Below are 27,502 nucleotides of genomic sequence, written 5' to 3' on the forward strand. Positions count from 1 at the left end.
TTTTTTTGTTTAATAGAAGTTGACATTTATAGTTGTACACTTTTGTCACTTAAGATTCCTCAGACAAATATTGGTACTTCTCAACCAATGGACTGCACGGCTTGGGACAGGCAGAAATTATTATTCTATTGTTATGTTTGCCAAGTGAAGATACTATTCCTAAGGACATCTTCAGACTCTTTATCACCATTTATAAGGATGCTCTGAAAGGTATACCATTTTATTTTGAACTGTTCAGACCAGGGGATGGATAAATTAAGGGCATTTTTGCTTTTGGCTATGCTAACTGTACTAAAGAAATATTTTGTGAAGAGATTGCTGATTACTTAAAAGAGCTCTGTCATCATTTTCAGTCTCCTTAAATTTAGCATTTTATGTAATTAGTGTCTTTATAGTTTTTTAATTTTAAAAGTGAAAATATATTTACCTTCTTGGTCTGTTTACGTGTCTACACAATAATCCCCCCTTATCTGCGGGGGATAAGTTTGAAGACCCCACTAGCTGCCTGAAACCACGAATGGTACTGAACCCTATGTACACTGTTTTTTCTATACATACATACCTGTGATAAAGCTTAATTTATAAATTAGGCACAGTACGAGAACATCCGAATTGCCAACAACACTTCTCTTGCACCTTGGGGCCATTATTAAGAAAAATAAGGGTTACATGAACACAAGCACAGTGATAACTGCAACAGTCGATCATAACTGAGACAGCTACTGAGTGACTAATGGATGGTAGCATATACAGCGTGGATATGCTGGACAAGTGATTCACGGTGTGGCTCACATCCCAATGGGGCAGAGCAGGATAGCGAGAGATTTAAAATTTGCTGTTTATTGAATTTTCCATTTAATATTTTTGAACTGCAGTTGACCAGGGGTAACTAAAACCATGGAAAGCAAAACTGTGGATAAGGGGGGACCACCGTATACTTTTCTGTCTGTATAAGATTTGGGGGACATGATGATGACTTTTCACTTGACCGTGAAGTAAGGAGAAAAATTTTAAAACACTTAACGGTTAGAAACATTCTCAAATTTTTGTTCACAATTCCCAATCTTCAGGAATAACTGAACTTTGTGCACACAAGGTATTCAGTGCTTCTTCAAGAGTGGAAATAAATAAAAAATATTTTACATTGCTTTTATTTAAGTTTATACTGGGACATTCAAACTCATAATGCTGCTTCAAAACAACTTAAAATCTTTTTATAAATGATTTTATTTCTAGGAAAATACATAGAAAACTTGGACAGTATTACCTTTACTGAGAGTTTTCTCAGCAGCAAGGATCATGGAGGATTTCTATTTATTACACCTACTTTTCAGAAACTTGATGATCTCCTGTTACCAAGCAATCCTTTTCTTTGTGGAATTCTTATCCAGAAGCTAGAGATTCCCTGGGCAAAGGTTTTTCCTATGCGTTTAATGTTGAGATTGGGTGCAGAATATAAAGGTAAGTTTTAGAATAATAAGCTAAATTACATAGGTTCAAATATACTGAATGTAAATAAGAACTTCAGATATCATTAAAATAAATTTTTAATGGATTAATGGGACTACTTTTGTTTTGATGTACTTTTAAAATTCTAAAACAGCCCTCCTCTACTACCAAATTAGTCTAGACAAACTTGCTATGTCCTGAGTTTCTAGATATTCACAATTATTATAATTAACTTACCTTAAAATTTTTTTTGAATTTCAGAAAAAAACATAGAAAACCTTGAAAAGTTTTCTTAAAAGTATTTGCTATAGGGAGTTCATTTTGTTATGTTGCCTACATATTAAGAAGGTAAATGCCCCCCCACCCCATTTGTGTACACCATAAAGCCAAACATAAATGGTTGTGAAGTAGTGGTCCAGTCTTACGTGTATGGTTATTTCTGAGTTGAAATCATTTCTGTGTTCAACTGTCTTTGAATTCATACCTTTCTTTATCCCTCACTTTTTTAAAGAGTAATTTATTTGTTGCATGTGAAGTACATCACATCTAAGGAAAATTTAGGCATTTGATTCTCGTATAATTTAATAGTTATTTGCTTGGAGGAAAATTAAATGTAGAGAAGTTATAAAAGTTACCATTACTATTTCAAAATGGACAAATTCAGTGAAAGAGATACTCATTTAAATCTATTTGGCAAATTTATTAAACTCTCTGTTCTGAGGGGTTGGTCCTTACCATTTAAGATTTAAATATGGGATGCTATTAAATTGTGGTGCAAGAAGTAAAAATTAACTTTCATCTCAGGTTTTGTACTGTGTGAACCAAAGAGCTTAAGAGACTTCATTCTGAGCCAAGTGTTTCATCCATTCAGCCTAACGTTTTGTCTCTGATACTAATATTTGAATGCTATTTTTATGGAAGGTTAGATCAAAATACTTAGCTAATCTTAATCAAATGAGGATTACCTACGCTTTTATGTTGAGACTATTTGCAACACCATTACATGTTGGATTAGATGATTTATGAGGTCCGTTTGTAACTCTGACAGAATGTCATTCTAAGCCATAACCTCTTGAAAATTACTGTTTTAGATAAAATTACCTCTATCAAGTTGCAAAGGATGCTCTCTTATTCATAAAAGATGAAGTAAAAAGTCAGCATTTACCTTAATCATATTGTTTATCATTTTAATATGTTTTACCACTAATTTATGTTTCTTTCTGTACTCTGTCATCCAAATAACTTAGTTGTCCTTTTAAAACTAAAATATATGCTTGTAATAGCAAAGATGTGAGTTGCCCTGACTTATTTTTTTTAAATAGATAATGTCATGTGTGTTTTCTTAGACTTTTAAGGAGGTATGTTTGTATAATATGTATTAGAGAGGTTTCTTTGCTTAACCTAAGCTGAGAACTGAAATTCTCAGGTTAATTCTTGGGTTAAAAATGTGTCTGATTTTTATCATCATAGAAATAGTCTTACCTTCCTTTTTTCACTTTCCTTTTCTTCTAGAATTCCTGCTGCATTGCCACCAAGGTACTTTTCCTTTTTGGTGCGCAATATTTATAGTGTCCTAAAGAAACAGAAAAGTAGTTAGGTGACAGAGTCCATATCACTTCTTCTCTGCATTGACTTCTCTGATTCAATGTGTTCCTTTTATCATGCTGACCCAAGAACTATAAAAGTTTACTATCACCCATAAATTCACACAATTGAACATTAATTACAAATGCCTTAAAAATCTTGAATTCTTCATATTTTGCTTTAAATTATCAGAATATTTCTTTTTAAATTATGAGAACTTTATGTAGGTCTAGCCAGTTATGGTAATTTTCTAGCCATCATAATGTTTGGAAACAACATGTATGATGAAAGATTAAATGCTTTGGAATCAGGCCAAGCCTAGTTTCATATCTGTTTCACCAGTTATTAACGTAGAAACCATAGGCAGGGTTATTAATCTGTGTCTCTACTTCCCCATTTGTAAAGTAAGGATAGACATACTTGCCTCATTGGGTTGTTATAGGGTTTAATTAGGATAATGTATGTAAAGGTCCCAGTTCAATGTAGCATCTGGTAGATACATGGTATGGGTTAATGTCATTTCTTACTTTCTCCAGAGAACTGATTGAGTGGTATTTATCCGTAATGTTTGACAAATGAAAATTAAAGGTAATAAATTTAAGATTTTTTTGTTTTTTGTTGATGGTAACCAGTTTTCTATTCTTGTGTATAGCATATCCTGCTCCTTTAACAAGTATCAGAGGCCGAAAACCTCTTTTTGGAGAAATAGGACACACTATTATGAACTTACTTGTTGTGAGTAATTGAACTGTTTTATTAAGTGTTCTTATATTGTTACTTTAACAATTCATTAAGCAAATTTTACATACTTATATTTTTCTATTTTGATTTGACATATTTGGTATAATGAAAGTTCATTTATAATAAATCCTAATTCATTTAACATAAATGGCCTCTGTTTTTGATGCAGTGCTTTTTAGAACATGTCCTAATTTATGTATACCTGATTCAAATTGCCTTTTGATTCATTCTGCTGCAGTGCTTACACATTTAGGTAATGTGAGATCCACACAGTTGTTGAAGCCTTAGTAAAAGAGTTAGTAAAGTCAATCGATTTGATGATTTTGAGCAAACTGTGGCCCAAGTCACCTCATTTTTAATAGGAAGTATTGGATTAGATGATCTCAGGTTCCCTTCCACCTCTAATTTCTGTAATTTTGTGTTTACCTCTTATTATAGAAGTGTATTTCAGTGGACTTGCTTTTTTTTCTTTTAATTAATTAATTTTATTTTTGGCTGCATTGAGTCTTCGTTGCTGCACATGGGCTTTCTCTAGTTGCGGCGAGCGGGGGCTCCTCTTCGTTGCGGTGCGCGGGCTTCTCATTGCGGTGGCTTCTCCTGTTGCAGAGCACGGGCTCTAGGCATGCAGGCTTCAGTAGTTGCAGCACGTGGGCTCAGTAGTTGTGGCTCACAGGCTCTAGAGAGCAGGCTCAGTAGTTGTGGCGCATGGGCTTAGTTGCTCCGCGGCATGTGGGATCTTCCCAGACCAGGGCTCGAATCTGTGTCCCCTCTATTGGTAGGCAGATTCTCAACCACTGCGCCACCAAGGAAGCCCAATTTGCTTTTATTTATCCATGTTCGGTTTGAAAATCTATTGTTTTGGAAGATCTGTAACTAGAAAGAGATCACCCTCAAATACTACAGAATTCTTCCTGAGAATGATAATCTTTATTATTATTGTGGAGTAGCTGGAAGAATTAGCTGGTTTTTGAAGTTGCTATTGCTTTCTGGATGGTGTTTTGATAGTTATGTATCACAAGTTTTAAAATGATGGATACTCTTAAAAAAGGATTGAATGAATGGGTAAATGTTCATGGATAGTAGTTTAAGGTTTATGGAACTATCATTATTTTATGTAGGACCTTCGAAATTACCAGTATACCTTGCATAATATAGATCAGCTACTGATTCATATGGAAATGGGGAAAAGCTGCATAAAAATACCTCGGAAAAAATACAATGATGTAAGTATAATTGCTTTATTCAAGTCTTGAGATAATTTTTGAACATTAGATTTCTTTAGAAGTGTGTTAAATTTGTTTTGAATTGGACTAATACATAATGACAAAAAAACTTATTTTTGGGCTTCCCTGGTGGCGCAGTGGTTGAGAGTCCACCTGCCGATGCAGGGGACACGGGTTCGTGCCCCAGTCCGGGAGGATCCCACATGCCGCGGAGCGGCTAGGCCCGTGAGCCATAGCCGCTGAGCCTGCGCGTCTGGAGCCTGTGCTCCGCAACCCGAGAGGCCACAACAGTGAGAGGCCCGCGTACCACAAAAAAACACTTATTTTTGAAATTTTAGATTTGTTTCCTAATAGAGGATTTGTTTAATCCTATTTTTTCATTTTTTTCTTACTCTTTTATCTGTCTTTTAATTGAGGTGATTTTACTTTAAATCATTTGTTTCTATCACATTCTCAGGGAGTTGTCCAGATTAAAGCTTGATAATGTGACTCTTTGAATTATTATAACTAATAAAGGCACAAAATGTTAAAAATGTTTCTAAATGCGTATTGTTTTTTCCCAGGTAATGAAAGTAATAAATTCTTCTAATGAGCATGTCATTAGCATTGGAGCTAGTTTTAGTACAGAAGCAGATTCTCATCTAGTCTGTATACAGAATGATGGAGTTTATCAAACACAGGCCAACAGTGCTACTGGCCATCCTAGAAAAGGTGAGTATTGGTTCCTAGTGTCAATCCATAAAACCATCTCAAAAAGTAGAATTCCTTTCAAAGAGGAATATACCTATATGTAGATACCTTACTTATTTGCTGAATTGATGGTGATGAAACAGTATGCTTTAAATTTTTAGCTATACAAACAAAAAAATTGCTTCTAATATTTGTGTTTATCTTGGGCAACATTAGGTTTAAAAACTTGGAATACAGTATTTATTTTGATGTCTTCAGGCTTAGTGTGTCCCACATGGTGGGTGTCTCTGGAGTGAGGTATTTTTTGCCTTTGTTTGCTCTCTGCTCCAACTCCTCTTAGTGGGGAGCACAGGGTAGATAGGATGAAGAATGATTTATAAAACTGTTAAGTGGCTGGGAATATAAAAATGATAAAGATGGTGATGTGAATGACATTACTCGGCTGAATGGCCTCAGTGACTGCTGTGATTACCAAATCCTTGCATTAGAGAGCCTAACAAATTGAAAGTTAAGTAAGTATTCCAAAAACTTAATACATTATTGTAAAATAACACATTTAAAATAGTCAGACATTCTGGCTGCTAATAAAAATTTTTTCTCTGATTATAAAACTATGTATACTCATTTGTAATAAGCTTGGAAAATATGTTTGAAGAAGTAGTAAAAGGAAAAAAGTGCCAAAATATGGCCTTTGTTGACATTTTAATATATTTCCTTCTTATATTGATATATATGTTAAATAGATGATTTTATACTGGATATTTACTTTTATATTGTGCTTTTTTAACTTAACATGCTATTGACATTTTTGTCATTAAAATTTTACAGCTATTTAATATTTATTTGATGAATATTTACGTAGTATAAAATTCAAAAGGTATAAATATTCACACTGTAAAATCTCCTTTCCTCCCTAGACCCTCAAACTACCCTCTTCCCCTCCCCACAGGCAACCAAACCAGTGATATCAGTTTCTGGTATATCCTTTCAGGGATTTCTTGCTTGTATGTATATGTAAGCAAACACCACCCCACCACACACATACACACACATACACCTTTCTTCCACTTTTTTAAACAAGTCATAACATTTGTTCCATTCTGCACCTTGTTTTTTCTTTTGGAGATTATTCTTTGTTAATAAAGAACTTTCACATTGCACATAACTTTCTACTTTATATGTGAACATCATTTAATTGTCCCTTATTAATGGACTGTTGCTACCAATCCTTGGCTGTTTATAAAAATGCTCTATGAATAACCTTGTATATGTGCCAACATTAATTCCTAGAAATGGAATTTGTATGTCAAAGTATAAATGTGTTTGTAATTTTAATAGCAATTTATCAAGTTGTCCTCCATAGAGATTGTTCTGACTTATGCTCTCAACAGTAGTGGATGTTTGATTTTCCACACCCTCACTTGATAAAAACACTGTAAATAGTACAACAGCCATCAATTATTAGATACAAACATTAAATAACCTTTATGGAATATTTTATCGTAACTTTATTTTGTTTGGTATTTTTTGTTCTAATATAAGTGGTATGGGCATGGCGTTTATCAGGTACTTAAAATATGCTATGCTCCACATTATGCATTTAACAAATATCATATAGCATAAAAAGAGCAGTTTAAAACATAATTATTGTATTTTTTAACTAGTGACAGGTGCAAGTTTTGTGGTGTTCAATGGAGCTCTAAAAGCATCTTCAGGATTTCTTGCTAAGTCCAGCATAGTTGAAGGTATGAGTTTCATCTTTAAGATTTGTTTAATGTAAAGATGTTTTTCATCTCCTTTTAAAAATGTATTTGATACTTAACAAAAGAATATATGTAAGTTACAAAGCATAGTACAACAAACTTATGTGAAATCATCACTCAGCCAAGAACTAGAACATGACTAACATTTGGGCCTACCTCAAGCTTGACAACTCTGCCTTAGCCTGCATTTCCTGCTTGTGCATAGCCTAAAGGTTAGTCTGAGGTAAGAGCTTAGGGTCTTCTCAGGTCTTTCCTTAGCATGCACACATCCCAAGCATGCACACATTATTGCACATGCATGGGGCCTTCTAAATTCCCAGATATATGTTAGTGCCTTTCAAAGCCCTTATGGACATCTTATTCCCCAGATTTTCCTTTAAGTGTTTGGTTGGCCTATCCTTTGTCTCTACTAGTATCTGCTGCCACAGGCAGCTATGATGTTGATCACTGGCCTCTAATTGTTTTTCACAAATGCTCCCTGAGAAAAGACTTTTTTCACTGGGTAAGCTTAGAGTCTGGTCAAATAAAGACATTGTACGTGGAGTCTTCCCAGGAACCACCTGACAAGTCAAAAAATGACAGTTCTCCAGTAATGAGGTTTTGAAGGAGTTCCAGCCCCATTTGCCTTCTCCAGTGGATACCAAGCTGATGGTTTTTACTATGATTGCAGGCTGTTGGTTTTTAGGCTTCTGCTATGCTGGAGAGGAGGGGATGGGAATAGGAAAGTTAAAATGACACAAAACTTGCTGTTTTTAATCAAGTTCCTGCCATTTTTTTTTGTTTTTTTTTAAAGAACCAGCTTTTAGTTTTATTGAACTTTGCTGTTGTTTTCTTTGTTTCTATTTCATTTACTTCTGCTCTGGTCTTTATGATTTCTTTCCTTCTGCTAACTTTGGGTTTTGTTTGTTCTTCTTTCTCTAGTTCCTTTAAGTGTAAGGTTAGATTGTTTATTTGAGATTTTTCTTGTTTCTTGAGGTAGGCTTGTATTGCTATAAACTTCCCTCTTAGAAGTGCTTTTGCTGCATCCCATAGGTTTTGGATAGTCATGTTTTCGTTGTAATTTGTCTCTAGGTATTTTTTGATTTCCTCTTTGATTTCTTCAGTGATCTCTTGGTTATTTAATAACGTATTGTTTACCCTCCATGTGTTTGTGTTTTCTACCTTTTTTCCCTGTAATTGATTTCTAATCTCATAGCATTGTGGTCAGAAAAGATGCTTGATATGATTTCAATTTTCTTAAATTTACTGAGGCTTGATTTGTGACCCAAGATGTGATCTGTCCTGTAGAATGTTCCATGTGCACTTGAGAAGCAAGTGTAATCTGCTGTTTTTGGATGGAATGTCCTATAAATATCAATTAAATCTATCTGGTCTGTTGTGTCATATAAAGCTTGTGTTTCCTTATTAATCTTCTGTTTGGATGATCTGTCCATTGGTGTAAGTGAGGTGTTAAAGTCCTCCACTATTATTGTGTTACTGTTGATTTCCTCTTTTATAGCTGTTAGCAGTTGCCTTATGTATTGAGGTGCTCCTATGTTGGGTGCATATATATTTATAATTGTTATATCTTCTTTCTGGATTGATCCCCTGATCATTATGTAGTGCCCTTCCTTGTCTCCTGTAACATTCTTTATTTTAAAGTCTATTTTATCTGATATGAGTATTGCTGCTCCAGCTTTCTTTTGATTTCCATTTGCATGGAATATCTTTTTCCATGCCCTCACTTTCAGTCTGTATGTGTCCCTAGGTCTGAAGTGGGTCTCTTGTAGACAGCATAAATATGGGTCTTGTTTTTGTATCCATTCAGCGAGCCTGTGTCTTTTGGTTGGAGCATTTAATCCGTTCACATTTAAGGTAATTATCGATAATGTATGTTCCTGTGACCATTTTCTTAATTGTTTTGGGTTTGTTTTTGTAGGTCCTTTTCTTCTCTTGTGTTTCCCACTTAGAGAAGTTCCTTTAGCATTTGCTGTAGAGCTGGTTTGGTGGTGCTGAATTCTCTTAGCTTTTGCTTGTCTGTAGAGGTTTTAATTTCTCCATCGAATCTGAATGAGATCCATCGAATCTGAATGAGATCCTCTTTGAATGAGACTCTGGGTAGAGTACTCTCGGTTGTAGGTTCTTCCCTTTCATCACTTTAAATATATCATGCCACTCCCTTCTGGCTTGTAGAGTTTCTGCTGAGAAATCAGCTGTTAACCTTATGGGAGTTCCCTTGTATGTTGTCATTTTTCCCTTGTTGCTTTCAATAATTTTTCTTTGTCTTTAATTTTTGTCAGTTTGATTACTATGTGTCTCGGCATGTTTCTCCTTGGGTTTATCCTGCCTGGGACTCTCTGCACTTCCTGGACTTGGGTGGCTATTTCCTTTCCCATGTTAGGGAAGTTTTTGACTATAATCTCTTCAAATATTTTCTTGGGTCCTTTCTCTCTCTCTCTTCCTTCTGGGACCCCTATAATGCTAATGTTGTTGCATTTAATGTTGTCCCAGAGGTCTCTTAGGCTGTCTTCATTTCTTTTCATTCCTTTTTTCTTTATTCTGTTCCGCGGTAGTGAATTCCACTATTCTGTCTTCAGGTCACTTATCCATTCTTCTGCCTCAGTTATTCTGCTATTGATTCCTTCTAGTGTATTATTCATTTCAGTTATTGTATTGTTCATCTCTGTTTATTTGTTCTTTAATTCCTCTAGGTGTTTGTTATTTAATTCTTCTAGGTCTTTGTTAAACGTTTCTTGCATCTTCTCTATCTTTGCCTCCATTCTTTTTCCGAGGTCCTGGATCATCTTCATTATTCTGAATTCTTTTTCTGCAAGGTTTCCTATCTCCACTTCATTTAGTTGTTTTTCTGGGGTTTTATCTTGTTCCTTCATCTGGTACATAGCCCTCTCCCTTTTCATCTTGTCTGTGTTTCTGTGAATGTGGTTTTTGTTCCACAGACTGCAGTATTGTAATTCTCCTTGCTTCTCTCCTGCTGTTTTTTTTTTTATAAATACTCCCCAGATTGCTGCAGGTCTTTGGTTAATTTCCAGAGTTTCGAAAAAGTTTCTTCTGACATTTTATCGGTTTCCTTGTTGTTTTTATGGAGTAGAGTATTTTCGGAAGTTCTTAGTCTGCATTTTCACTAATATCATCCTCCATACTATCTCAGTTACATAGCTTTATAGGAAGTCCTCCCATCTCTGATGCCACACACATGCCTTATTCCTCATTTTAGTAGTGCTCTGGCCAGTCTAAGCCCTTTGTTTTATCATGTTAATTTTAGGATCAACTTGTCAGATTCTAAAAGGTCCATTGGACTTTTTATTGGAATTGCATTATATTGCTAGTTTAATTTTGAGAAAATTGGCATATTTTCTATTTTCATTGTTTCTATCCATGTACATTGGCTACCTTCAATTTATTTACATAATATTTTATATTCATTTCCAATAAAATTTTATAGTTTTTGTATAGGTTTTGAATATCATTTCTTATTTATTCCTGTGCCTCATAGATTTTATTGCTGGTGTAAATGGTATCTATTTATTTACTTATTACAATTTTAGTGTAATGTAAATGCCATTATAATTTTTTAAATTTATTTTTTATTGAGGTATAGTTGATATAAAATATTATGTAAACTTCAGGTGTACAACAAAGTGATTCACAAGTTTTAAAGGTTATATTCATTTATAGTTATTATAAAATATTGGCTATATTCCCTGTGCTGTACACTATATCCTTGTATCTTATTCACATTTTACATACTAGTTTGTACTTTTTAATCCCCTACCCCTATATCGCCCCTCCCTGCTTACCTCTCCCCACTGGTAACCCCTAGTTTGTTCTCTATATCTGTGAGTCAGTTTAGTTTTTGTTATATTCACTAGTTTTATTTCTTAGATTCCACATATAAGTGATATGATACAGTATTTGTCTTTCTGTCTGACTTATTTCACTTGGCATGATACCCTCCAAGTCCATTCATGTTGTTGTAAATCGCAAAATCATTCTTTTTTATGGCTAAGTAGTATTCCATTGTGTGTGTGTATATATATATATATATATACACCACATTTTCTTTATCCATTCGTCTGTTGTTGGATACTTAGGTTGCTTGGCAACTGTAAATAATGCTGCTATGAACATTGGGGTGCATGTATCTTTTTGAATTAGTGGTTTTGGTTTTTTTTTGGATAAATACGCAGGAGTGAAATTGCTACGTCATATAGTAGTTCTGTTTTTAGTTTTTTGAGAAATCCCCATTTTGTTTTCCATAGTGGCTGCACCTATTTACATTCCCACCAACATTGTAGGAGGGTTCCCTTTTCTCCACATCCTTTCCAGCATTTGTTATTTCTGTTCTTTTCAATGATAGCCATTCTGACAGGTGTGAGGTGATATCTCAATGTGGATTTAATTTCCATTTCTCTGATTAACAGTGTTGAGCATCTTTTCACATGCCTATTGGCCATCCTGTGTCTTCTTTGGAAAAACATCTATTCAGGTCTTCTGCCCTTTTTTTTTTTTTTTTAAAGAAGATGTTGTGGGTAGGAGTTTATTAAGTAATTAATTTATTTTTGCTGTGTTGGGTCTTCATTTCTGTGCGAGGGCTTTCTCTAGTTGTGGCAAGTGGGGGCCACTCTTCATTGTGGTGCGCGGGCCTCTCACTATCACGGCCTCTCTTGTTGGGGAGCACAGGCTCCAGACGCGCAGGCTCAGTAGTTGTGGCTCACGGGCCTACTTGCTCCGTGGCATGTGGGATCCTCCCAGACCAGGGCTCAAACCCGTGTCCCCTGTATTAGCAGGCAGATTCTCAACCACTGCGCCACCAGGGAAGCCGTTCTCCCTGTTGTTTAATCAGGTTTTTTTTTTTTTTTTTTGATGTTGAGTTGTATGAGCTATTTATATATTTGGATATTACCTCATTATTGGTCATATCATTTGCAAATGTTTTCTCCCATTTGGTAAGTTGTCTTTTTGTTGTGCTAATGGTTTTCTTTACTATGCAGAGCTTTTAAGTTTAATTAGTTCCCGTTTGTTTATTTTTGCTTGTATTTCCTTTGCTTTAGGAGACAGATCCAAAAAAATATTGCTGCAGTTTATGTCAAAGAGTGTTCAGCCTGTGTTTTCTTCTAGGAGTTTTATGGTTTCTGATCTTACATTTAGGTCATTAATCCATTTCGAGTTTTTTATTTTTTTGTACATGGTGTGAGAGAATGTTCTAATTTCATTCTTTCCTAGCACCACTTATTGAAGAGAGTGTCTTTGCTCCACCGAATATTCTTGCCTCTTTTGTTGTAGATTAATTGATCATAAGTGCATGGGTTTATTTCTGAGCTGTATTCTATTCCATTGATCTATGGTTTTGTTTTTGTGCCAGAACCATACTGTTTTGATTACTGTAGGTTTGTAATATAGTCTGAAGTCAGGGAACATGATTCATCCAGTTCTGTTTTTCTTTCTCAAAATAGTTTTGGCTCTTTGGGGTCTTTTGTGTTTCCATACAAATTAAAAAATTATTTGTTCTAGTTATGTGAAAAATGCCCTTGGTATTTTGATAGGGATTACATTGAATCTGTAGATTGCTTTGGGTTGTATGTTCATTTTAACAATATTAATTCTTCCAGTCCATGAACACAGTATATCTGTGTTCCATCTGTTTGTGTTATCTTCAATTTCTTTTATCAGTGTCTTACAGTTTTCCAAGTACAGGTCTTTTACTTTCTTAGGTAGGTTTATTCCTAGGTATTTTATTCTTTCTGATGCAGTTGTAAATGGGATTATTTCCTTAATTTCTCTTTCTGATAGTTTGTTGTTAGTGCCTAGAAATGCAAGAGATTTTTGTACATTAATTTTGTATCCTGCAACTTTATCAGATTCATTCATGAGCTCTAGTAGTTTTCTGGTGGCATCTTTATTATGTTGAGGTATGTTTCCTCTATGCCCACATTCTGAAGAGTTTTTATCATAGATGGATCTTGAATTTTGTGAGAAGCTTTTTGTGCCTCTATTGAGATGATCATATGGTTTTTATTCTTCAGTTTGTTAATGTTGTGTGTTTCATTGATTGATTTGCAGATACCGAAAAATCCTTGCATCCCTGGGACAAATCCCCCTTAGTCATGGTACCTGATCCTTTTAATGTATTCTTGGATATCTTTTTAAATTAAAAATTTTATCTTTTGTTGCTGGAAAATAGAAATTAATTGATTTCTCTGTTTTTATCTTATAACCAGCTATATTGCTAAGCTTACATTATTTAAAATAATTTATCTATAGACTCTTTTAGAGTTTTTTTATAACTATAAATAATGATAGTTTATTAATAATGATAGTTTTGCTTCTTTCTTTACAGCCATTATGGCTTTTTAATTTATTTTTCTTGTTTATTGGCTAGTACTTCCAGTGGAAGCAGTGATTGTAAATGTTCTTGTCTAGATCCATGTTTTTCAGTAATAACTTTTAAAAGTAAGTGAGGTTTATGATTCCATTTTGTGTGCCATATGTCTTCTGATGATGGAATGTGATATATTCAATTATATTTCTTATATCACATTATATGTGATAAGAAGTAAGGAGAAATATGTTTTATTTTTGTTGGGTTGTTGTGGTAGGTTTTGATTTTGCTCCTTTTTTCAGGGCGGCAGTTTGCCCTGGGACATCAATTCTTTGATAGATCTAAGAGTTGTTCATTTTATGTTTGTTCAGCTTTTTATTTTTTTAAATTTATTTTTAAAAATTTTACTGAATTATAGTTGATTTACAATAATGTATTAGTTTCAGGTGTACAGCAAAGTGATTCAGTTTTTCATATGTATATATATATTTTTTTACAGATTCTTTTTCATTATAGGTTATTAAATGATATTGAATATATTTCCCTGTGTTATATAGTAAATCCATGTTATTTTATCTATTTTATTTATATTAGTGTGTATCTGTTAATCCCATACTCCTAATTTATCCCTCTCCTCCCTTTCCCTTTCGGTAACCATAAGTTTATTTTCTATGTCTGTGAGTCTGTTTCTGTTTTGTAAATAAATTCATTTGTATTATTTTTTAGATTCTACATATAAGTGATATCATATATTTGTCTCTGTCTGACTTCACTTAGTATGATAATCTCTAGGTCCATCCATGTTGCTGCAAATGGCAATATTGCATTCTTTTTATGGCTGAGTAATATTCCATTGTGTGTGTGTGTATACACACACACACACACACACACACACACACCCCCCACATCTTCTTTACCCATTCATCTGATGGATACTTAGATTGCTTCCATGTCTTGGCTATTATAAACTGCTGCTATGGACATTGGGGTACATATATCTTTTTGAATTAGAGTTTTCATCTTTTCTGGATATATGCCTAGGAGTGGGATTGCTGGATCATATGGTAGCTCTACTTTTAGTTTTTTAAGGAACCTCCAGACTGTTTTCCATAGCGGCTGTACCAATTTACATGCCTACCAACAGTTTAGGAGGGTTCCCTTTTCTTCATACCCTCTCCAGCATTTATTATTTGTAAACTTTTTGATGATAACCATTCTGACTTGTGTGAGGTGATCTCATTGTAGTTTTGATTTGCATTTCTCTAATAATTAGTGATACTGAGCATCTTTTCATGTGACTGTTGGCCATCTGTATGTCTTCTTTGGAAAAATGTCTATTTATGTCTTCTGCCCATTTTTTGATTGGGTTGTTTGTTTGAAAGTGAGGTGTATGAACTGTTTGGATATTTCTGAAATTAACTCTTCATTGCATCATTTGCAAATATTTTCACCCATTCTGTAGGTTGTCTTTTCATTTTGTTTATGGCTTCCCTGCTGTGCAAAAGCTTTTCAGTTTGATTAGGTCCCATTTGTTAATTTTTGCTTTTGTTTCTTTTGCCTTGGCAGACTGACCTAAGAAAATATTGCTATGATTTATATCCAAGAATGTTTTGCCTATGTTCTCTCCTAGGAGTTTTATGGTGTCATGTCTTATATTTAGATCTTCAAACCACTTTGAGCTTATCTTTTTATATGGTGTGAGGAAGTGTTCTAATTTCATTGATTTACATGAGATTGTCCAGCTTTCCCAACACCACTTGTTGAAGAGACTGTCTTTTCTCCATTGTACGTTCTTGCCTCCTTTGTCAAAGATTAATTGACTGTTGGTGTGTGGGTTTATTTCTGGGTTCTGTCTTTTGTTCCATTGATCCATATGTCTGTTTCTGTGCCAATACCACGCTGTTTTGATTATTGTAGCTTTGTAGTATTATCTTAAGTCTGGGAGGCTTACGTCTCCAGCTTTGTTCTTTTGTGAGGATTGCTTTGGCAATTCTGGGTCTTTTGTGGTTCTATATAAATTTTAGGATTATTTGTTCTAGTTCTGTGAAAAATGTGATGGGTAATTTGATAGGGATCACATTAAATCTGTAGATTGCCTTGGATACTATGACCATTTTAACAATATTAATTCTTCCAATCCAAGAGCATGGGATATCTTTCCATTTCTTTGAATCATCTTCAGTTTCCTTTATCAATGTTTTATGGTTCTCAGCATGTAAGTCTTTCACCTCCTTGGTCAGGTTTATTCCTAGGTATTTTCCTTATACGATTTTTAAAGTTTTTTTTTTTTTTTTTTTTTTTTTTTACTTTCTGATATTTGTTTGTTTAAAGTAATGCAAAATATTTCCGTAAATATTGTAGCCTGCTACCTTGCTGAATTCGTTTATCAGTTCTCATAGTTTTTGTGTGTAGTCTTTAGAGTTTTCTATATAGAGTATCATGTCATCTGCATATAATGACAATTTTACCTCTTTCCTTCCAATTTCAATACCTTTTCTTCTTTTCCTTGTACGATTGCTGTGGCTAGGACTTCCAGTATTATGTTGAATAGAAGTTAGGTTTATTCCTAGGTATTTTATTGTTCAGCTTTTTTCTTGTTGTGAGGATGGAAGTGACAAGTTCCAAGCTCTTTACATGGAGCAGACACCAAGAAGTCATTAGTATTTTTTTTAATACAAGTTGGCTGGCTTTCATTTATCTAATGTTGTCTTGCTTTTCATTTTTCTGAAGCTGTCTTTATTTCATTCTCATTATTTATGGGTATTTTTGCTAGATATAAAATTCTGCTTTGAAAGTCTTTATTTTCTTTAAAGATGTCATTTCATTGTCTTTTGGCCCTCATTATTTCTAGTGAAGAGTCAGTAATAGTTTTTATATTTGTTTCCTTGTATTTAATGTGCCCTTTTCCTCAGTCTGTTTTCAAGATAGCCTCTTTATCTTTGGTTTTCACCAGTTTTACAGTGGTGTGCCTCAATGTGGTTTTCTTTGTATTTATCCTATTTGGCATTTATTGAACTCCTTGGATGTGTGTGTCAATATTTTTCATCAAATTTGGGGAATTTCTTACCATTTTTTAAAATGTCCTGATCTTTCTTCTCCTTCTGGGAGATAGTCTATCTATGTATATGTAATCCATATCTGTATTAGACTGTTTTATACCATCCCAAGGGTCTTTGATGCTCTTTTTATATTTCTTCATTTTTCTCTGGGTTCTTCAGATTTGATCACTTTTGTTGACCTTTCTTTATGTTCTCTGATTCTTTTGCCATCTTCAATCTACTATTAAGCCTATCCATTAAGGTTTCTATTTTAGTTGGATTATACTTTTTCAGTTATAGAATTTGGGGGGGGGGGCTTTCCAGTTTTATTTCTCTGTTCAGATTTTTAAAAATCTGTTTATACATTTAACCAGTATTTGCTTTTCATTCTTTAAATGTGTTTTCCTTTAGGTCCTTGAGTATATTTTAGAATAGATATTTTAAAGTGTTTTTGTGTTTATTCCAGTGTCTTGGCCATCTCATGGTTAGTTTCAGTTTTATAGGGGCTCACATTTTCCTGTCTTTGGTAATTTTTTATTTTGTACTGTTATTATTGATATGCTTTAGAGACTTTAGATTCTTTTAGCTTTTTTAAAGGGATTTTTTTGCTGAAGAAGGCTTATTTATGTTTAAGCAGGCATTTTATGTCTGCTTACCCTGAGCTTGTGTAGTCTTTATTTTTTATTTTTTTTAACAGATGGATCTATGGATATCCTAAGGTGTTTACAGTCTGGCAGGACTCATTCTCCAAATCTGTTTTGCCTGTAGATTTTGTAAGAGCTTTGATTTGGCATTGCGCAGTTCAGGTTAATGAGGTGCTAATGTGTATTTTGGTTGGTCTAGACTACCAATATCCCCTAACATTGCTTGACTTCTATTATCTCTGTTCTGTTCCCAACCATATAATAGCCATTTTCTGTTATGCCTCATCTAGGGTCACTCTATTAATGTGTTCTCAGTTCTGGTCCAAGGACTCAAAAAGTCCTTGAACACAGTCTCCTGATGCTCCCCTTTTTAGTGTCTTGACCACAGATTTCAGGTTTCCCTAAAGTCTTATCTCTGACTTCTCAGCCCAGTAGAGCAATTGTAGGCTTACTGGTCACCATGCAGAAATTGTCCCCAAGCAGAGAGCCTGGGCAGTTATGGGCTCACCTACTGAGTTTTCCTGTAGGGACCATGGTATTGTACTTCCTGTTGTCCAGAACCTGAAAACAATTGCCTCATACATTTTGTCTAGTTTTATGGTTGGTTACCATAATGAAAGGGCAGTTTGGCATCATTATTTCATCATAGCCAGAAGTGGAAGTTCTCACCTTTATTTGTTTAACCATTAAAAAAAAAAAGAATCCTTAACACTGTGAAATATTTTTCATATTCCCTAACAGAAAACAACCATCAAGATGATTTAATAGATGGTCTAAAACTTGCATGGAACATATTTTGATAGCAAAATTTATGGCTTAGACATATAAATTTATATTCAGTAAAAGAAATGTGAAACATAACTCTCATTTTTAGATGGCTTAATGGTACAAATAACTCCAGAGACCATGGATGGCTTACGGCTAGCTCTACGAGAACAAAAAGACTTTAAAATTACATGTGGGAAAGTTGATGCTGTAGACATGAGAGAATATGTGGACATCTGCTGGGTAGATTCTGAAGAAAAAGGAAACAAAGGGTAGGAATTTTTTGTTACCAAAATGTAATTGATTTGATGGAGGAGAAAGGATAAAAACATCCTGTTAACAAAATTAAATATTTTATAAATAAATATAGAATAATACCATTAATTTAAATGCATATACTCTAATTAATAAATGCAGTCTGGGTTTTTCAAAAATGTACCTAACCAGCATCATGTGTGTTTTCTTAGCCAGGATGCTGTAAACTATTAAAGGGTGGACAGTTTGGGAGGGGGCAAATGATACACATTGTGTAGCAGTGTAGGCTTGATGCCAGGTCTGAGAAAGACAAGATACTTTGTCTGTTATATGGTACATTGAGGCACACACATATTTCCCCCCCCCAGACTGCCTTTTATATACCAGATATGTATTTTCATGGAATTATCTTAGGATTATTTTTATCAAATAAGTAATGGATTCCCTTTGGGTGTTTATTCTGTTTTATATTGATCCACTGTAAATGCAAACAACTGAATTCAATAATATGTACATTAGAGGCCTTACAGAATATTACTGCTATTCCCTCCTCTCTTTAGTTACCCATTTTCTTTCTTTTTTGGAGACTGGCTAAGAGATCTGGAGCAAAAAAGGAAGAGAAGGGCTAATGCTGAAGGATTCCAAAATAGAGTTTTGCAATTCATGAGACAGCTTTTCTGTTAGGAGACTAAGGTATTTTAAACCTCAGGTCTGAATTGGGCATATGAAAAAGTAGATATAATTTGCTACACAATCAAGAAATCTTGGTAAACGAATATGAGCTAAGTTTTAATTATTTTTTGTATAATTGAGATGTCTTACTGCTGCTTTAAATTTATAGCTTTCATAATTTTTATCCTCATTCCATTTGTTCAAGTCTAATAATTTACTTCATAGAAAGTACTTTGGTATTAAATAAATCTGTTCTATTATATTTTATTCTGCAGTGTTATTAGTTCAGTGGATGGAATATCATTACAAGGATTTCCAAGTGAAAAAATAAAACTGGAAGCAGATTTTGAAACTGATGAGAAGACTGTAAAGTGTACTGAGGTAACTTAGAAAGACGTTTCCTTCCATTTACATGCTGTGTTTGGATATGTTTTTGTTAATTTGGAGATTTCGCAGTACTTAACCTCTGAATGTTTAAGTGCAGCGTATTACACTTTCATTACACCTTGAGACACACATATCTCCACCCCAGACTGCCTTATATACACCAGATTTGCATTTCCATAGGATCATTTCAGGTTATTGTATGGTGGTACTGCCTGTCAGCTCACAGTTAAGTTTTCACGGCATTGCCATCTTTGTTTGTACAATAACATGTTATTTGACCATGGTGTTTTCATTTTTCTCTTATTTTACAAAAAATAAAATATTTTATAGATATCAGTTTATAATCAGCACTCACATATGAAAGTTAGTTTTGCATGTTCCAGTTTTTTAAAAATAAGAGAATATGAAACTGTAGCCTCACAGCCCCTTAGTCTACCTCCATTCTCCCCCTCACTCTACCTCCTGGGTCAGACAATCAATGTTACTGATTTCTTAGGTATTCTTTGTGATTCTACACATGTAGAAGATAGAAACTATAGAGGGTATAGAAATTATAGAACATTATTTCTTTGTTTGATCTTAACTTCATTAAGATGTCCTTATGGGATGGTGATCTTATAGGGTGGGCTCATTAGTACCCTTCTTTAAACCGAGTTAACAAAGCTTTTGTTGCTACAAGTTAACTTTAGGCAAAAATAGCTAAGTCATTCCCATATTCCCTAATCTTTGGTTTTAAGTTTTTACTTATACTATAGATCAGGCTATATAGTGTGTATATATATATATATGTATGTGTATATATATATATATATGTAGACACACACTATATAATATTCCTAACTAGTGAATTTCATGGCACTAACATTGGAATTTTATTCATAAAGTTGAATTGAAGGTAGCAATTTTTGCATTTTTAAAGCTACTTCTAATCTTAATCATGACTTGTTTCCTAATTAAATACATTTCAGGTGTTCTACTTTCTAAAGGACCAGGATTTATCTATTTCAGCAACTCGTTATCAGTTTGCAAAAGAAATAGCCATGGCTTGTAGTGCTGCACTGTGCCCTCACCTGAAAACTCTAAAGAGTAATGGGATAAATAAAATTGGCCTCAGAGTTTCCATTGACACGGATATGGTGAGGCATGTTTTTGTGATGTCTTTTTGAAATGAATATATCTTATATTAAAATAATCCAAAGTTTTTCTTTAACCTTTTACTTTGAGATCACTGAAGAGAACTAAAGTTTGTTGAACGTTAATGTTCGGTACACACTTCCTGTACATTATCTCCTTTACTGTCCACAGCAGGGGCCAGCAAACTCTTTTTGGTCAGACAGTAAATAATTTAGGCATTGCGGTCTGTCAGATTTCTTTCACAACTACTTAACTGTGCCATTATAGTGTGAAAGCAGCTGTAGACAGTATGTAAACTAAACAGCTTAGCTGTGTTCCAGTGAAACTTTGTTTACAAAAACAGTTGGTGGGCCACATTGGCCCACAGGCCATAGTTTGCTGACCCCTGCTCCACAACATTCCTGCTTGATAAGTAGGGTTTTTAATTATGCTGACTAAATTCTATATTCATGTGACTTAAAATTACAAAAGTCTAAAAATGTTAAAAAAGGGAAATTTTCAGTTTTTTCCTCCCATGTAGGGAAAAACCTATTTCTTCCCTTCTATGTCTTTCCTGTGTGTCTCTTTCACTACTCACTGAAAACACTTCTGCTCACCAGATGTGTGGAGGCTTTCCCCCACCCCAGCAAGCAATTCTCAGACACAAGCAGGGTGTCTAAGAATTCAACTTAATTCTGACTTGATCTACCTGGAGATAGCATCAGATCCTACAGCTCTTACAAGACTGCCTCCTCCCCCACTTCATATATCAGTCAGTTATCACCTGTGCTTCTGACCAACCAGTTATGGATCAGAGCTTCCAATGACCCCCTCCTCCTTGGGTTCAATTAACTTGCTTGAGCGGCTCACAGAACTCAGGGGAACATTTGCGTATGTCTGTCAGTTCATTAAAGGCTATACAGATGAACAGCCAGATGAAGAGATACATGGGGCAAGGTCTGGTAGAGTCCTGAGCAGGAGTTTCTGTCTCCACGGAGTTGGGTGCGTCACCCTCCCAGTGTGGATGTATTCACCAGCCTGAAAGCTCTCTCAACCCACTTCTACTGAGATTTTATGGAGGTTTCCTCATGTAGGCATGATCAATTATTAACTGAGTTTTTAGCCCCGCTCCCCTCTCTGGAGAATGAGGGGTAGGGCTGGAAATTTAAAACTTCTAATCATGGGCTTGGTCTTTCTGGTGACCAGCCCCTATCTAGGAGCCCATCCAGAGTTGACTCAAAAGAACAAAAGATGCTCCTTCGTCTCTTATCACTCAGGAATTCACAACTTTTTTAGGAGCCCTGTGTCAGGGATGGGATCAAAGATAAATATTAGAATAAGAGATGTTACTGGTATTCTTATCACTTAGGAAATGACAAGGGTTTTAGGAGCTTTATGCCAGGAACTGGGGTCAGAGACCAATATATATTTTCTATTATCTCACAAATATATATATACCGGGACCACCTCATTAAACATGCTAGAGAGCAACATTCACACAGTACTCTATTTAATTGGTGACCTCTGGAGATATTAACTCCAGGCTACAATGTAAATGGTTCCCAGTAGAGTTGCATCAGGTAATAGCCCTGGAAAGATCGCCTTCCTACCCTTGACTCCTAACCCTTCAGTCCACTTCCATACTCCCCCTCATTCTCCCTTCTTGGTCAGGCAGTCAAATGTTATCCATTTCTATGTATTCTTTGTACTTTTTTGCATGTATGAGCAATTAAGTTTGTACGTTCTTTTTGTTCTCTTCTCACTTTTTTTTTAACAGTGCTTCTTTAACTTAATATATCTTAGAGATATTTCATTTAACTACGTATTCTTTTTAAAGTTGCACAGTAGTAGTTGATTATATAAATGTACCATAATTTATTTAGTGCTTATGCATGTTTGGTATGTCCTGGTTGATATTTAAGGTATCCACAATATTTTGCTTTTGCATAAGTGTGAGTATATAAGAAATATTCCTAGAAGTAGAATTGCCGGGTCCAAGTATGTACTCAATAGATATTACCATATTGTCTCAAATAGAGGTTATGACAATTTATATTTCTACCACAATTTATGAGAGTGTTCTTTCTCTCACATCCTTATCAAAGCAGTATATAATCAAACTTTTGAACTTTGCCAATTTGATAGGTGAAAAGTGGTACTCCACTAGTATTTTTTTAAAATATTTATTTATTTGGTTGTGCCAGGTCTTAGTTGCAGCCCATGAGCTCCTTAATTGCGGCAGGCACGCTCCTTAGTTGTGGCACGTGGGCGCCTTAGTTGTGGCATGTGAACTCAGTTGCGGCATGTGGGATCTAGTTCCCTGACCAGGGATCAAACCTGGGCCCCCTGCCTTGGGAGCATGGAGTGTTAACCACTGCACCACCAGGGAAGTTCCAATCCAGTAGTATTTTAATGTGCCTTTTTAACTGTTTCTCACATCCAATATAATAGATTTCAGTCCAGGTTGTTCATTAGAATGGTCAATCTTTATTTTTTTTTTTTTTGGCGGCGCCACGCTGCATGTGGGATCTTAGTTCCCCGACCAGGGATCGAACTCACGCCCCCTGCAATGGAAGCGCGGAGTCTTAACCTCTGGACCACTGGGGAAGTCCCAGAATGGTTAATCTTAACATGAACAATTTCATATGTTGAAGGTTTGCTCTTCTTCAGGCAGGATGTGTTACAGTTCTTATTGGAAAAAAGAACTTACATTTTTATCTCACTATTAAAATTTCCTTTTTCAAGGAAGCACCTGATAATTACTTGAGTAAGCATTGTTAATTATTTTAGTCATATGTATTAAAATGTAATTTTCACCAGCAAAATTAAATTCAAATATTATTTTATGATAAATTCAAAATATTTTTAAGTAGATCTTTTTTTAAATACCATGGGGTCTTTATTTAAATCATGTTGACAATTATTCAAACCCTTGGTCTGCCAATGTGTTTACATGTTCATTGAGAAGAAACCTGAAGTATGAAGTAGTGGCAATTTTATTTTCATAGTATCTGTGGAAGGGACAATTATAATTTATGTAGTAGAAGAAATAAAGGAAAATGTAAAACATTATTTTATGAACAAAATATCAAGTATTTTCTTAACATGCTTAAATTGAATGATATTCTTAAATAGTTTTATATTCATCTGCTGAACAAAACAAGATTGCTCACTTTCTAGGGTTGACTCATCAAGATTTTTTTTTTCCAGGTTGAATTTCAGGCAGGATCCGAAGGCCAACTTCTTCCTCAGCATTATCTAAATGATCTTGATAGTGCTCTAATCCCTGTGATCCACGGTGGGACCTCCAACTCTACTAGTTTACCATTAGAAATAGAATTAGTATTTTTTATTATTGAAAATCTTTTTTAGTGAAAGGACGTGAGTTGTATTATATATTGCAAACTGATTTGTTAAAACTAACTCCAGCACTAAAGCTGAAATGCCACAGACACTAAAAGTAAATATGTTTGATGTTTGAAACATGTAAGCTTTGCTTTTTAGGCAGGAATGATCTTTTAAAAATCATTAGCACAATATTTAAATCTCCAAAAATTTAAGAGATCCACAGTTTTTGAAGCTTTACACTTTACAAGTACTGAAAAAGACAAGGATTTCTTCTGTCTTTAAAAAATTTGTAGCATTTAACTGTGTTATTTAAATGCTAAGCCAAAGTACCTGCACTTAGGTATACCTCTTTATGCCAAGAATGATTTTAATGAAGGCTCTTTTCAGATGTAAGCTTGTGAAGGAACTACCTTTTTTGTTTATATGCCAGTTAAATTACTGGTTTCTAAAGTCTGTTAAAAATGTATTTCAATGGCACAGACCAGTTTCCAGATCTTAGACTTAATATGGTAATTCTTTGAATAAGGCAGATAACTTATTTGTATAATTGGAGTGGAGACCTACCTCCATGATTAGATAAACTGATTGTTTGCATTAAAATCAGAATTTTGCCTTTTTTCTTTTCAAATTATTATTTTATATATACATATATGGTTTTCTCTTTATTAAATGGGTATTCTTAAAGTAACTGTGGGTGCTTCAGGATTTTGTGCTTCTATAATTAAGTATATTGTTTTTATAGCAAGAACATGTGATTTGGTATGTGTTTTATAAATCTTTAATAATTTATAAATAGGTAATATTTTTGTATTGCAGTGCATTATTTTTCCTCCTTTCCTTCCAAAGTATACCACTGTATATACCACTTCTAAGAGTGATTGACGACAGGCCAGATGACCCTTGAAGTAGTCATTATGTAGCAATAAATGAAGCCTGAAACAGGTGTTTTTTTAACTTCTCCTTTAAACCTTGAAAGTTTCTTGGCAAGTCTACATATTTTCATTGACACCAATGTATTAAGTATAAATTTTAATGAACTACTTACTTTTGCATATTTTAAATTCTTTATATGGTAGTTATTTTTTATAACAGGATATTAACATAAGTTAAATTCTATGTATTTGAAACTGTTACAGAACTTTCTTCTTTACTTCAAATAGAAAAAAATTTTTAAAGTACGTTGTGTTAAAAAAGTAATGGTCATATTTTAGTTAATCCTGTCATTTAAGTTATTTAAAATAATAATCATTATTTTAATGCTTTTTTTATTCTAATGTGGAATATATATGTTTTTGTATCAAAAACACTCCTGTGTCTCAAGAAAAAGAAACTACACTAAATAGCCCTGTTTTAAGAAAGTATTTATGAAGCATCTCAACCTGAAGATGAAGTCAGGGTTATAACTCAGGTTCTTAGGTCTCAGTCTAGGAAAAAACTGAGAATTTGAATCAGTTTGGTCATATGATTCCTACTGAATCACATCTGTCGTACTAGCCAAAGACACAGCATGGAGGAAAATATCAGTCTTTTGGAAGTAACTACTTCATAAACAATGTAAAATGTTGCAGACATTAAATAAAATTAAGCAACATGATGTAATAACTTGTGAAATTTGTTGACATCATAAGCAATTGCATATCTAACTCAATTTGTTTTCTTTATATTTTTGTTTATTTTGCAGTATAAGTTAAGGGCACAATCTATGAATACTGAAGTTACTTTAAAATAACCAGAAGGTAGAGGACTTTTCCCATGATGGGATAGCTTTGGATTTGTTTCCCTAAAGTCTCTAAATTTAATGAAAATTGGAGTTACTGTGCCTTTGGAGGCACATTCTAAAGTATTCTTTGTAGATGTACAATATGTTTCTGAATGCATTTGGTCATGTTCTTCCCATTGATAATTTAAAATTTTAATTTTTTTAAAGGTGAAGAAATAGAATGGTTCTTTGTACTCAGTCTGCAATGATCTATTTTTGGTCTATGCCTTTTAAGAATACTGTCTTTCCAGAATTTTGAAATATTAAGTAAAATTTAGCCCATTTGCTTTTGCAGCAATCCAGCAGACTTAGTATATGCATATATGCTTGCTATATGCAGAGCACTTTAGTAGTCTTCATTGATTGAAAGATGAATAAAATAGTTCTTTCCCTCTTGGAGATGAATGTGTGAAGCAGATAATTAACAAAGTAAAAGTAATTGCTAAAATAGAGATATGACTTCTAAGTAGCTGGTTGGAAAACAATTCAGGAGGATAGCCATACTAATAATGAGAAGGTGTGGGCGTTAAACTTGTCTAGGCAAGAGCTGAAAATCTGAAGAGTCAGTAATATGTCAAAACATTCAACTTTCCCTTTTAAGGCAATTTACTTTAAAGAGTCTTCTGTGTTGTGTGAATATCTTACCTTATTTAATCATAAAAGTCATAATCATAAAAATCATAATTTAATCATAAAAGTAGTAGCCTGACTATGGTGTCTCAATTGCCTAAGTTTATAACAGCCTAGATTTAAATATTGTTTTATAAGTAAAGAATACAACTCTTCTTTTTTTAATAGTAATATAACTTTGATAACTTGACTCAAATTTTAAAGAGAAAATATCTTGAAATAAACCAGAAACCTCTAAACAGTCCTAGGTTTTAATTTTTTTCTTTGTGATTAAAGAAAAATGCTTCATATGTGTAATATATAAACATTCAAAAATCAGAAAGAAATGTTAAAAACTTAATATGTCTTACTGCCCACCTTGTATGCATCTACCTTGTTCTTCTCACTCTCCAATCTCAATAAGAAGTGATTTTTATTATTGTGTATCTTTCCAAGGTTTAGGTGCAGTAGCAGCAAATATATTTTTATTATCTCCCCTCATTTTTTATACAAAATATAGTGTGCTGTTTACACTGAAGAACACAGTGTCATCTCCTCAATTACTTTGATTTATGTGGCTTCTATTTAGAATCTTAAAGTTTTCACTGCTTCTCCAACCACTGTGTAATTGATAAAAGCAATCTTAATGGCAGAAAAGCAAGAAGAAAATCCATTACTGGAATTATGACCATATGTTTCCATAGGAGGATTGTTTTTCTCATAACAATTTTTTATGAAAATACTTGGAATGTTATTTTTTATTTGAGCTATATTTAAAACCTTTATTTTTTTTCCTACCCAACACTAAGCCTCGCCATCTAAATTTATCTTTTACCACTTGACATTGGTGTTCTTTTTGTTTTGTTTTACATCAGATTTTTAGTAGTTTTAAATCTTCTCTTTATATTCTGTGTTTTAGATTTAGCTTGGAATGATACACAATTTAATATTTAACACCTTTTGGGAAACATTTTCTGAATTTGCATTGATAAAAATTACAGCTATATTTTCATGCTTTTTACAAATGAAGAAATAGTTCTAATTCAAGAGCTTTATTATGAACCTCCGAATATAGTAAAGTGTTTTTTTTCTTTCTTTTTTTGTTCTTTTGGTAAAATAAGGTGCTCGTCAGCTTCCAAGATA

At 34.0% G+C, this 27,502-nt stretch overlaps 1 protein-coding gene across 6 annotated transcripts in view; it reads left to right on the plus strand.

Moving 5' to 3' along the window:
• The window catches only part of ZFYVE16 (zinc finger FYVE-type containing 16), a 56,636-nt gene extending 30,017 nt beyond the window's left edge, over window positions 1–26,619 (plus strand). For 3 of the 6 annotated variants that reach the window (XM_067731119.1, XM_067731113.1, XM_067731114.1), the window contains 11 exons: window positions 55–210; window positions 1,237–1,461; window positions 2,962–2,985; window positions 3,686–3,768; window positions 4,893–4,997; window positions 5,561–5,708; window positions 7,352–7,432; window positions 18,326–18,488; window positions 19,419–19,524; window positions 20,499–20,666; window positions 23,854–26,619. In XM_067731119.1, coding sequence (XP_067587220.1) covers window positions 55–210; window positions 1,237–1,461; window positions 2,962–2,985; window positions 3,686–3,768; window positions 4,893–4,997; window positions 5,561–5,708; window positions 7,352–7,432; window positions 18,326–18,488; window positions 19,419–19,524; window positions 20,499–20,666; window positions 23,854–24,015 — 1,421 coding nt within the window. In that variant the 3' untranslated portion in view covers window positions 24,016–26,619. The remainder of the gene's footprint in view (window positions 1–54; window positions 211–1,236; window positions 1,462–2,961; window positions 2,986–3,685; window positions 3,769–4,892; window positions 4,998–5,560; window positions 5,709–7,351; window positions 7,433–18,325; window positions 18,489–19,418; window positions 19,525–20,498; window positions 20,667–23,853) is intronic. The other 3 variants (XM_067731116.1, XM_067731115.1, XM_067731118.1) reach the window with 3 other exon arrangements.
• The last annotated feature ends 883 nt before the right edge of the window (window positions 26,620–27,502 follow it).

This window comes from Pseudorca crassidens, chromosome 3, assembly GCF_039906515.1.
Source record: "Pseudorca crassidens isolate mPseCra1 chromosome 3, mPseCra1.hap1, whole genome shotgun sequence".
NCBI lineage: Eukaryota > Metazoa > Chordata > Mammalia > Artiodactyla > Delphinidae > Pseudorca > Pseudorca crassidens.